General features: G+C 44.5%; 2 protein-coding genes across 3 annotated transcripts in view; one reads left to right on the plus strand and one right to left on the minus strand.

The window, feature by feature from the left end:
• DCUN1D3 (defective in cullin neddylation 1 domain containing 3) overlaps window positions 1-1,731 on the minus strand; it is a 25,107-nt gene extending 23,376 nt beyond the window's left edge. The window contains exon 1 of one of the 2 annotated variants that reach the window (XM_021539779.3): window positions 1,617-1,731. The gene's annotated coding sequence lies outside the window, so the exon portion shown is untranslated. The remainder of the gene's footprint in view (window positions 1-1,616) is intronic. The other variant, XM_077786868.1, reaches the window with a different exon arrangement.
• Window positions 1,731-12,972, plus strand: LYRM1 (LYR motif containing 1). The gene is made up of 4 exons (XM_021539780.3): window positions 1,731-1,841; window positions 9,083-9,241; window positions 10,227-10,319; window positions 11,906-12,972. The coding sequence occupies exons 2-4, from the start codon at window positions 9,083-9,085 to the stop codon at window positions 12,020-12,022; spliced, it is 369 nt and encodes a 122-aa protein (XP_021395455.1). The 5' UTR covers window positions 1,731-1,841; the 3' UTR covers window positions 12,023-12,972.

Below are 12,972 nucleotides of genomic sequence, written 5' to 3' on the forward strand. Positions count from 1 at the left end.
AAATCATTACAAGAGCCAGTATTGCAATAAGTTTGTAAAGCCAGTTGCACTTTGCAAATCTGAACTAATTCAACACAGATCACAAGCTCTCCTTTTTATGCTGATGTGCAGAAAGCCTTTGCTTTAGACTGTCAGCTGCCCTCCATGTAAAAGTGAAGGCTTTCCACAGAACACCACAACACACCTTTGTGGGGGACACTTTGAGGACAGACTACAGAACTGACAATAACATGGCGTGAGATCTCTTTACTTCCACATGCAATCTTAACTAAGGGACTGTGTTGCCTTTTCTGAGGATTAACTTTCCCCAGGGAAACATGCAGCAGTGTTCAGATACAGGCAAGGGACACAAGTACTCAGACACTCTCTCTCCACATTCCTGTAGCCCAAATAAAACACTAATACTGTAGCTACACATTAACTGTTTAACAAAGGGGTTTCTAAACACGTAAGAGTTTGTTTAGATAACGTCTTTTGGTCAGCCGTTCTCTCAAAAACATACAGACCATGCCAGCGAGACCTGTAATTTTCAAAAAGGTAGGGCAGCTCCATGCTTTTTTGTTTGTACAGCTATGCATCCTTTTTTTTTGAGAGCACTTAACTCATTACCCCTTTAAATTATGTGACAGACACTGTCATTCAAAAAAAGTTACCAGCTGTGGATCAATGCTGTATCCTGACACTTGGCATCAGCCTGCGCAGTTATCAATGCAACATTTTGAAGGGCAGCATATCAGCAGTGTTAACTATTTAAAAGATAATCAATGATTCTTTCCAGCAACCACAGCACTGATAGGATGGTTATATTCTTCCAACCAATATTTGCTCAAAACACTGATTATGCAAGTTATAATTTAAGTTGTTATGAGTAGCTTATTAGTACCACCACAGCCCCAGAGAGTGATTAATGCAGATTGCAGCTTGCACAGGGAGGGTAAACACGCTGAGGGGAGGTTGGGAGAGCTGAAGCAGGAAAAAAAAAGTGGCTGTGGGAAGGGGGTACGTTCAGATGGCGAGAACTAGCTAGGAGATAAATCGCTCTGCAGTTTATTTCTCTGCCTTTCCCCTGGAAACACGTCGAACATTTACGCTCCCGCGTGGCACGTGAGAAGGTGGGCACGAAGCGCACCCGAACAAAGCAGCGGCTCTCGGGCCCGGGGGCTGCGGGGCGCCCACCCAAGGGACGCGTTCGGACCCCGCGCACACCGGAACGGAAAAAGCCAGGAGAAGCAAACCCCGGGGCCGGGCAGCACCGCCGCTCGGGGCGCGGCGATGAGTGTGGGCTGGGCTCGGCCCGGCGGCACCGGAGCCCACCGGCACCGCCCGGAGCAGCGCCCGGCCGGGCACCGGGGCAGCGCCTGCCCGGCCGCCCCCGGCGGGCTGTCCCGGCGCTGCAGGGCTGCGGCTCGGGGGGCCCTGACGTGAGGGGGCGGCGGCGCGGGGCCCCCCGAGCACAACCGGCCCCGGCGGGGCTGAGAGCAGCGCGGCGGGCACGGACGAACCCCGCCGCCCGCGCCGCCGCCCGGGCCGTGCCGGGCCGAGCCGAGCCCCGCGCCACCCCCGCCGCTGCCCCGCAGCCCGGGCGGACGGGAAGAGCTGCGGTCCAATTCACTCACCTCCGCGGCGCCCAGCGGCTCTGCCTCCGCCGCATCACTTCCGGGCGGGCGCTCAGCTGGCGGACGCGCCGTGACGCGCCGTGACGTGCCGTGACGTGCCGCGCGAGGGGCGGGGCGCCGGCGCCGCACGCGCGGGGAGGGCAGGGAAGGCGGCGGCTCGCGCCTCCCGCGCCCACCGGAGCGGGGGCACCCGGCGGGGCGGGGCCGCGGCACGACTGCACCAAGGTAAAGCGGGGAGGGGGGGGAAGGCGGGCGTACACGCGGGGAGGGCGGAGGGAGTGGAGAGGCCGGAGGCGCGTGCGGTGGGCCGACACCCCCTTCTGCTGTGCGCGTTGGTTCCGCCCGGCTGCGGGGGTAGGGCCGCCCCGGCCGCCAGGGGGCGCAAGGACGCGCCCTACCCCCCTCCCACCGGCAGCGCCCCCCGGTGGCCGCGCGGCTCCAGCCCATGGGGGCCGGCAGCGCCATCTTGGCAGTGGCCGCGGCCGCGAGGGGCGCCCGGCAGGGGCAGGGCTCAGTGACCCACAGCGGGCTGTGACCCACAGCGGGCTGTGACCCACAGGGCTCAGTGACCCACAGGGCTCAGTGACCCACAGCGGGCTGTGACCCACAGCGGGCTGTGACCCACAGGGCTCAGTGACCCACAGGGCTCAGTGACCCACAGGGCTCAGTGACCCACAGCGGGCTGTGACCCACAGGGCTCAGTGACCCATAGAAATAAATGACCCACAGCAGTCCATGACCCACATGGCTTAGTGACCCACAGCAGTCTGTGACCCATAGAGGTCCGTGACCGACAGGGCTCAGTGACCCACAGCGGTCTGTGACCCACAGGGCTCAGTGACCCACAGCGGTCTGTGACCCACAGGGCTCATTGCTCACAGGGGTCTGTGGCCCACAGTGGTCCAAGCCCCCAGTGCCCACAGCACCTGGTGCCCTCAGCCCTCATTGACCCACAGCGCTCGGTGCCCACAGTGCTCATTGACCCACAGCAGGAGAAAGCAGTATCTTAAATCTCCATTGGCAGCTACACTAGCAAAGGTTTAGGTTGGACATGAGGAAGAACATCACAGAAAGGGTGATGGGAATGGGAATGGGCTGCCCAGTTTGGTGCTTGCTGGAGTCACCATCCCTGGAGGTGTGGAGGAAAGCCTGGACATGGTCTGGTTGACAAGGTGGTGTTTGGTCACACACGGGACTTGATGGGCTCAGAGGTCTTTTCTAACTCGCCTGATTCTGTGCCCCACAGCCCTCCATGCCCACAGCCGTGCTGTAGTTCTCAAATAGCAGCTGAAAATCATGTCTATCAATGAGTTTCATTGAGTGACCCTCAGAATTAAGTAAGAAAAGGGTCAGAGGGGATTTTGTCTCTGCTAGCATTAATATTTATACCTGATCTCGAGCTTGGGAGTGTTTCCAATGCTGGGAAATATCTCTATTCAGGCATTCAGTTGCATTTGGCTGGAGGCCAAGGTATGAATAAGGTGCATAAATCTATACTGGAGCCTGTGTCTGTGTTGTTATATTTCTGTGTGCTTCTACATTATATAAGAAAGGCCATCCAAGGATAGCTGAGAATTCATTTTCTCTCCTAAATTTCTCTGCATTAAAGTCTTTCTCTGCTTGTAAGTGATAGAGAACTAAACACAGAGGAGAAGAAAATGGTGTGAAAGTATGAACAACAGAGTTGGACAAGACTAGAGACGAGTTCATATTGCTTTAGAGTTTACCTGGACACTGTGTGCTTTTCATGAGAAAGCTAAGAAATAAGTAAAGCAAATTTTTTGTTTCCCTTCCCCCTTTCCACAGTCTAAGTCAGCATTTCTATTCTTCCTGAGGCTCCTGCAGCACAGGAGGCACTCCCAGGGCAAGTCTGTAAGTCCTACTAAAACCAGATAATGCCTCAACCTTCTTTTATTCCAAGTGAAAAAAATTTTGTAGAACCTTAATTTTGTGCAAATTGGCTTATTTGAACTGACATAGGAAACAGTGATAAAATCCATGTCCTTGCTTTTACTATTTAATTATATACTCTTTGCATGCAGTTTGCTTTTTCTGATCAAAAGACTGCTCCATATGCAAAAGCAAGTTTAAAAGAGATCCAAGTTCAGTCAGAAATCTGAGGCACAGATAGAAGAGCAGAGTTCCCATCCCAGTGATGAACAGTGAGTACAATGACTTAGGGAGTCTGGTTCAGAGGTGTTCCATCAGGGTTTCAGATCACTTCAGCTGGCCAGCAAAAAGACACTGGCATGACAAAATCCTAAACCCTGTCATGGTCACCCTGCTTTTAGATACTATTATGGAATATCTTGGTTCAGTAACTTCATTCTTTTTCACCAAATCTGCATATATTTATGATTGCAAGTGTAGATGGAAAGAGTGAGAAATAAATCTTTGAGTCAAATTGATGGGAATGTCTGGAAATTTACAGACTTGTGTCACTGGTAGAAATGAAGATGTAACACCATCATGGAAGAACATGATCTTTCATTCTAGTCATTTTTCACCATGTGGAGATGGAATACTTTAGCTGTGATTGAGGTTTTGCTAGGATTTGGTTTTGTCTGAATCTTTAAAAAAAGTTATGAATGTTCATTCAAGAATGAAATTCAAATGAAATTTTTACTTTGCCAGTACATACTGTAGCCATGTGTGGTCAGCATTTGCAGGGTACTGTCACAGGCCACTGAGTCATTGATTTGGGTAAAAGAAAACAAAATTGCTTTTGTGGAAACTAGATTATGAAACTTAATATTGCTGGAAGGCATGTGACCTATCCAGCTATCACAGGAATCTGTGACCCCTTCTCTGCCCCCTGTGCTACAGGAACTCATTGTCTCAGTTGTTGGCCCTCAAGGAAGTGACAGCCCAAATCCACTGCTGCCTTAGGAACCACAGACTCATTGTGGCAGACTTGCATGAAAGAGGAATATGGATTACTGACCTCTTGTTGCTGTGGAGAGCTCTGAAAGGAATGATTGATTATCTGCTGCATTAGCAGCAGGAGAGACTGCAGGTCGCTTTTTAGCTATGTGGCATAATTTAGCTCCTTAAAAAATTACCCAGATAAGTGATTTTTTCTGCATCCTTTAAATAAACATTAGCCAAAGAGGGCATTTGAAAATAGGAGCTGTAGATTGACATACAGGCTGGATTGTCTCACGGGCACATAGTATGGAACATGGTGGTGTTCCCTACTTATGGTGTTGATGCACCGTGGTCTTGAATGACACCATTTACTTCAGTAGCAGAGATGTGACCCCAGCTTAGTCTGGAAGGCAGTCAGCCCAGCAGTTTGTCACTGTGCCTTTGGTCTCCTTGCCAGTAGCAAATCAGCTGTCAAATAGAAATTGTGTTGCTTCTAAATAAAACATTTTACATCTGAGAAGTTCAAAGCTGCCTTTTCAAATTATTTCCTGCAGGGTTTTGTTGCCCACGTGCTCCAAAGTAAATCCAGTTTCAGCACCAATACTAGGTGTGTGTTACTTACGCATGCCCCAGTTAGCTGGGATGTGAAAGAAGAGATCAATTGTTTTAAAATACCCTTTGTCCCCATGGGCTTTTCCTTTCGACCTTTATTTTCTAAAATCCTCTATGTATTCACTGCTGGCAGATTTTATGCTTAAAGTGAGTAGCTAATGCTTGACTTGAGAAGAAAGGATGAAATAAAATAGACTTTCAACTTCACCAAAGGAGCTGTGCAGAGGAGGAGAGGGCTGGACATGTGTTCCCAGGCAAGCATCCCCTGCTGGGAAGCAGCTGTGGTTTAGCTGCTCCTGGATCTGTAGTCAAGACTTGGTGCAGCCTGTCTTCTGTCCTAGCTGTGCTTTGACACTGCACTGTTGGGGTCATTGGATAGTACAGTTGGCAGATTCCTTTTATTATTTTATATGAACTTTTAGTTTAAATTCTGCAAATTTAAAACCTGCAAATAGCAAAATAAGACTGGTGTTTCATTGATTATTCAGATTATTGAACTTTTGGGTCAACCAACTAACAATTCAAAGGCATGTCTATTTGTTTCCAGAAAGAAGAACCTACTGCATTTTATAGTCTAAGGGACTATTTGTTTAAATTATCAGTGAAAAAAGTTTGCACGTTCACCTTGCAGTCAGTCGTTGAGTGCTCAAATCTCCGTCGGAGTTTGGATTCGATGGATGTTTCAGGTGCTGATGTGCCTGTTGCAGGAGGGGGTTGCGTGGACGCCAAGGGAGCGGCACATCCCGCGCTGGGCAGCGCTGCTCCGGGAGCGGCGCTTGGCTCCCCTCCAAAGCCCGGGCTCCGGGCTGCGACCTCCGCTTTTCCCCCCAACAGACACACCTACCCCGTTTGCTTTGTGGCAGTGAACACCCGAAATTTGCTCAGATAAGACAATAGCCCTGTACTTTTTGATAGAAATGCCTGTGGTTAACCTCTGTGGGCTGCGTGCTGCAGTAAAATGAAGGGTGGTAGAAGTTAAACAATGGGTGTGACTACCGCAAGATGGGTGTTAGTGGGAAAGTGGTGTAACATCCACTTAGCATTCCAGAGATGTGAAATATAATTATGATTTAAATGCCAAAGATGTAAGTTGCAAGATGAGTAACTACAAGGACGTGAAAGCCTCCCTTATCTTCCTTTCTATCCCACTCAGAATCATTTTGCACACCCACAAAACTAATACAAGTAGTGTCACTTGATGAAATTGCATCTGATACATGACTTGTACCATCACTTACATTTCTGTCAGTGTGGGCTCTGTTTATACCAAAGGAAAAATTCCAATCTCATTTACAACATTTTAAGTTGGAAGTAATTTTTCTCTCAGTGGAATTACTCCCTATTTATACTCCCACTCAGATCAGAATCTGACCCAGCCTTTGAATTTTGTCTTATTTGCTCTCATCCTTTCCTGCCATAGACAGAAGTCCTTGATCTATAAAGGGCTCCTCATACCTTCATTTATGTATCTTTGCAGAAATGGCTTATGAGCAGGTCTGTAATGATAAGAATTGCTGACTAAATGAGCCCTGGGAGCAGCTGGTTTCTGAGTATAGATGAATAGCTGCTTAATGTCTTTTACATCATCCATCATATGTGGGAAGGAGAGTAAGAATGCAGAAGTGCAGCCCATGCCTAGATGAGGGGCTACACAGTTCTGTAGCAATTCCAGCACAGAGGAGTTAAAGAACAAAAGAGTAAATTGTAGGTGGGGGAGGGGAAGCAGCTAGTGGGGAAAATAATTGTTGGTTCTAGTCTTTTCAATAAAATATTTCTAAACAGATTCTTCTTATGTTTAAAATCCAAGGGCAGCAGGTGTAGTCAGCTCTGAACAAAGGGCATGTGCTGTCCCAAGCTGTCACTTTGGAAATTCACTGATGCATAGATCAGAACTGAAACCTGTATTTTAAACATTTTTATCACCAACACTGTTCCTTTTATTTTCGCTATGGATTACATGAAAACCTAAGCTGTTATCAGTTTCTCAGAGGTGACACCTTCAGATAAAAGCAGAGGAGGGAAGTCAGGAGAGGCTCTAGGTGAGGCTAGGATTTAGGACTCTGCTTTTGCTAGCTTAACCCTTGTAACTGAACTATTTATTTTCTGCACAAAATATGCACCTAGCAGGGAGAAGCAGTGATTTTTCAGATATGTGTACATCTGTGCTTTTGTATCTGACTGATTTAATTGCCCAAAATGGAGCTCTACAGTGGATAAAGTGAAGCACTTACTCCAAACTGATGAGCTGGGACTATCTAGTTATATTATTGTGGAATTCATTTCCTAGAAATACTTTAAACATTTACTAGAAGTACTTTCTGCTGTGTAAGAAGAAGAATTTTCTATATGGGAGAAAAATATATGATTGGTTAAACATGTTAAAATACAAATAGCAAAACAAAAATATTTGCTTTTAAGAATCAGAGAAAAATAGTTAATGAAAACACAAAAGGTCTTTAGATGATAGCAATAGTTAAGATAAAGCTAGGAGTTTATAGTTCAGGATTTCTTATGAGCCAAATCCTGTGTTCAGGAGACAAATCCTGTGTTCAGGTTAGCATCTGAAATTCCAGTTTTAGTGAGGAAAAGAGAGTGTGCGTGTCTGGAGCCACAGGAGGCTGGTTCTGGTCAGGCTGCCTCACTGTGCTGGAGGCAGCAGCTAAAGAACAGTGCAGCCTGAGAGGTTCTAGCCCCTCTTTTACAACCCAGCTTCCTAGGAATTGCCACAGACTGCAGGGATTTGAGCCACAGCACACTGCCAAACATCCCATGGTTTTGGGTGCTGCATTAGGAAGCAGCTTTTCCTCATGGCCAAGAGTGTGCCCCCTCCAGGAGGAAGGTCAGGCTGTCTGAATTACTCTGCTCCAAACTGTCCATTCCCAGCACACAGGTCTGATTTCAGGGTAGATTCACCCAGAGTAATTAGAGATCCAGGTTGGCAAATGGATCCTGATCGTCAGATAATGTCCTGTCCCTGACCCTTGTTCCTCATTGCATCCCTGTACTTACTTGGCAGGGCTGCTGCACCTTCCTGTGGGACAGTAAGGCACCTTTGACAGCTGCAGTGCCCCTTAAGCAAAAGTCACTGTTTCTGTAAATTTAATTTATGACAGAAATTTTGTTATCCAGAAGTGGATTTGTCTCAGGGATATTTGTGGTCTGTCATGAGACAGTGTAGCCACTTACATGATAAAATACTCGTTTACACAAAACAAGAAAGAGATTTCATTCTTTCTTCTGACAAATCGTCTAATCACACCTGGAGGCTGATTCAGTGGGCTCAGAAGGTGCACAGCTCTCTGAAAATCAAGACATTCAAGACTTTCCTAAATGCACAGTTAGTCTGCCTCTCCTGAGTGCTTAGATAAAATAGCTTTCATCACCTTCTCATCACATCAAACTCCAGCTGAATCATTACTGCCTACTGTCATGGTATCACAAGCCTCTCAGCCCCTGGAGCCTGTACAAGTTTTCAGCAATATTGTGGTGATTTTATCATGTATTTCATTCACAGATTTGCAAAGATAGGGTCAGCACTGGTACAACGTCTCAGGAAGGGGGACACGTAGAGTTTCAGTGAATTGCCCAATGTCTGTTGCAAAACGTCACTGAAATAGAACCAAGGCATTCTTGTACCAGGCTAAGCACTAAAGCAAAGCGCTAAACCAAGTGCTTAACTTTGAGCAAGAGCTCAAGCTCTTTGACTGGAGATACATTTAAGTATCTGTAGAAATACTTTGCTGGACTGAGGCTCCAACTTTCAGCAGCTAATTATTGTTCACTATATATTCAACAGCTTTCAACAGCTAATTATTGTTCACTATATATTCAGCTATTTCAGGGTTTTTTCATATAGCTCAGCATATCTTTGGATGGTGGAAATATTTTTAAACTAATTTAATGCTGTGAACAAATGTCCTGCTTGCTGGCCTTTTGGCAACTGAAATGTTCATGCATATGTTGGGGGGTTTGTCTTGTTTTTTTAGATGACACCAGCAACTCGACAAGAAGTTCTTGGCCTTTACCGCAAGGTTTTCCGAATAGCCAAAAACTGGCAGTCGGCATCAGGACAGATTGAGGAAACCATGAGAGAGAAAGAGTACATTAGAAATGAAGCCAGAACATTATTCCGAAAAAACAAAAATGTGAGTGTCCTCATGGTGTTGAATTTCCAAATTACTCTTCTCTTGCTCTTTCCACTCTGTGGTTGGATGCTAAGATAGGAATATAAGGGTTGAGTCCCAAGATTTCATTCACCTTAAATGCTGGTGTATTTGGGTTACAGTTTAAATATCATCCCTGAGAAAACTCAAACCATTTCAGCTCTTCATTAACTACTGTAGAAGTCTAAAAGGTCTTTTTTCAGTAAGAAAGTGCCAAGAAAAAACTAAATTCCAAAGATACTGCTTGTGTAATTGAAGCAGCTTTTGATCTTTACAAAGTTAGCTAAGTGTATCATTACCCATGCAATGGCAAACAGAATTCAGCAGCTTCTTTTTTTTTCTTTTCAAAGCTGCAATTATTGGCACTTCTTTTAAAAGAACCACTTTAATTTTTGTCTTAAGGAAGAAATTTCAAACCCTGGTAATCAAAGGCCCTTCTTGTAAATCAAGATCACAACACTTATTTATATCCCATATTGGTATGGAACTAAATTGAAGTAATGCAAAATCAAAAAAATGAATTTAAGTCATAATTCACACCACATTTCTCACTTCAAAGAGAGTTTCTGGATAGGATGATAACAGAATGTACACCAAACAGTGTCATTCCTTTCTCCACTGGTGACCTTACAGAGTGATGAACAGATGAGTATGTTTTTTTCATAGATGTAGTAGTAGTTTACATGTGTATTGTATTTTTACAGAAAAAATACCATGTTTGGGTAAAAAACTTCTTTAGCCTCAGTCCTGAAAGCCTCTGGGTGTTAACACTCAGCACCATCAAGCCCAGAACTGTTGAGTCCAGGAAAATACCAGTGTTACCTTTTATGGGTGTGAAAAACAATTCATTGTATCCTTGAGTTTGCCAAAATAAGCTAAGGAAAGCCACATGCTGGGCATCATTTACACTTGAGCTTCCAATTGCTAATTACTGTACTCATATAAAACACTTGTCTGATCATCATAGGTAACAGATCCAAATCTGATTAAGCAGTGCATAGAAGAATGTGAAGCAAGAATAGAAATTGGACTTCACTATAACATCCCCTACCCAAGACCTGTGAGTATAAATCACAAAGTCTTCACTGGTACCTGCTGAGCTTTCCCTGTACAACAAAACCATCAGTTTCCATCACTCTCACTGCACTGCATTTTTAGATGAGCTGGCATTTAAATGTATGCTAAAGCAGAGCCAAATGTACATTGTGATTTCTTTATCTTTCACTGTAAATTGGAGAATTCCTTCTCAAAGTAAGGAGTCACAGCCTAAATGGACTTGTATTAACTAAACTCCCAAGGCCTCTGAATATTTAGCCAACCAATGAATATAGAGAAGCATGGTAATGGAATCAAATAATAGAAGAGAATGAGAGAATAAAACTACCTAATTACATTTCTCATAGGTACAATAATTTTTATAGCCTACATTACTGTTAACTGTTCTCCTGGTCACAAATCAGGCCTTATGAAATACCTGTCTGTGTTGCTGCTTCTTTTTCCTTCTTCCTAGAGAAGAACATGTCCAAGATTACTGAAATGGTGGAAGTTACAGCAAAGTTTTCTAGTGCACTATTAAATACAGTTTCCTCACTGCCCAGTCACTTCTGTCAGTAATAGTTTATGCTGCCTCCCTCTCTACTCCTGTTGATGAGTTTATATTTTCACATCTATGGTTCCCTTATCAAGGCAGTCATGGTCAAAATTAAATTGTATCTTTATCGGATGCTTGTCTAGACTATGGCCACTGTTACCATCTGTTTCAATACACAGAATAGCAATGTACAGCTGGCAAACAATGTTCCTAGAAATGGGCCTAAAATGTGTGCTCTGCAGTGGATTCAAAATCTCTCTCAGACAAACTGGATGATTATTATTTTTCAGATTCTAGAAATCTCTACTGCTGCTTTAGTCAGTGTTCTTACTACTGTTTGCACCTAAACACCCATCTTACAGGATGACAGCCTCAGCAACAGTAACACCTGACGGCTACCACCTACAGTTTTCAGTCATTTCAGGGTTACAGCTACATGATTCCTACTAAAAGTCTCATGAAATATAAAGACTTTGTCAATCAAAGGAAGAGTCTTTCACCTATTGCTCCTTCTGCTTATGGAGTCAATGACACTGATTGTGCATTTTAATGTGCCATATATATATAATCATGACAGTAAAAAGGCAGGCTTTCAGTACATACAGTTTGGGGTTATTTTGTAACTTGCTAAGTAGGTATGAATAAATCACACAGTGATTCAAGACATTACTCAAGAATTTTTAGGGTTTCTAGTTCTTACTGTTCTGGAACACTGTCAGCAATCCTATTTCATCAAGTATCATTGCAGTCTGATACCAAACTGCAAAACAAAGTTACTAAGGCATTGCATATACAGGATTTTATTAAGGCCTAAAATATATAGGATTTTAATAAACAGAACAATTAGTTCTGTTTTAGTTACACCACTAATTAGTTCTGAAAGTTACACCACTAATCACTCCTCAGAGAGTGCTCCTCCTAGAAATCTAATAACCTGCCTTGAGACAATAGTGTTACCCTCTCCAAAGTGTGAAAAAATGATTTAAAACTCAGTGAAACTTAGTCTGTATTTTCCTTCTCAATATGCACCTAACTGGTGGGATTTTCTTTTCCAGATCCACCTGCCTCCTCTGGGCCTTGCCCATAAACAAGGCCGTACATTGCGACACCAGGAGAGGTTAAGGAAGATTTCTAAGCCAATATATCTGAAATCCCACGATGAAGTTTCTTAAGCCACCATTTAAGCTGTGGTGTGTAATCACATCCTTTGAACTGTGAATTGCAATCTGGGTGATTTGTGTGCACGACTGTGAATAGTGTGGTCACTTGCTGACACATTTCCTGAGGCCAAAAAGCCAACTGATCCATTGTGTATGATGGATAAGGTTGGTTTAGTATTTATTACATTTCAACCACTGACTTGTCAATAAAAGTAACACTTTTTAAGGAGTGAGGTGTGATACAAAGATTACTTTGACATCAGGACAAACTGCAGCAGGATTTCAAACTGTTTATCTGTAACAGGGTTCTCTGGTGGTTTCAGGGGTCTCTGTGCTCAGTTATGACTCAAGACTGTGCCTTGCCTAAGGTCAGCCAAAATTAAGGAAGTCTGGGACAGTTAAGCAGACACAGTTCCTCCAGAGCTTCTGAATGCCAGTGGGAATACAGTCACTGCACCATGCACCTGCTCTCCTTCCTCTCTGCTCCCTGCTCTGCCTGCTGTCCCTGCAGGAGAGCTCCAGTTTCACAGTAACCTGATGGGGAAGTTTTGTTTCTGGACAGTAGAAAAAGAGACAGCAGAAGTGCCACTGCTCCTTTGCAAACTGCAGAGGAGTGGCCTAGAGTCTCTATGTCAGCTTTTTTCTCTCTTCCTTTGGAGAGGGTGTGGATGTGAAATGCAAAGTTTGGAATGCTATTACACAACTCTGAGTAAAACATTCCAGCGCTGGGTTTCTCAGGTTCCCATGTATGGACTGGCTGAAAACACTGCCTTCAGGGTATCACTATGGGAACAACCTTAGGATGCTTTGGTGTCCTCACTGTGTGTTTTCACTCAGCTTTTTAGCATAATCAGCATACTGGCTTTCTCAACAATTAATTTAATTTTACTGTTAGGTTTTAAGTCTTATGTTATGGATTGAACCCTAACTTTAGTAAAAGAAAGTATCTACCAATCTCCTAA

This window comes from Lonchura striata, chromosome 16 (genome assembly GCF_046129695.1).
Source record: "Lonchura striata isolate bLonStr1 chromosome 16, bLonStr1.mat, whole genome shotgun sequence".
NCBI classification, from domain to species: Eukaryota; Metazoa; Chordata; class Aves; order Passeriformes; family Estrildidae; genus Lonchura; species Lonchura striata.

Excerpts from the sequence above, each read along its gene's own strand:
- LYRM1 (XM_021539780.3), top strand. The coding sequence starts at position 9,083 with ATGACACCAGCAACTCGACAAGAAGTTCTTGGCCTTTACCGCAAGGTT. Across the intron at positions 9,242-10,226 it reads TATTCCGAAAAAACAAAAAT|GTAACAGATCCAAATCTGAT; the intron begins GTGAGTGTCCTC and ends TGATCATCATAG. Across the intron at positions 10,320-11,905 it reads ACATCCCCTACCCAAGACCT|ATCCACCTGCCTCCTCTGGG; the intron begins GTGAGTATAAAT and ends TTTCTTTTCCAG.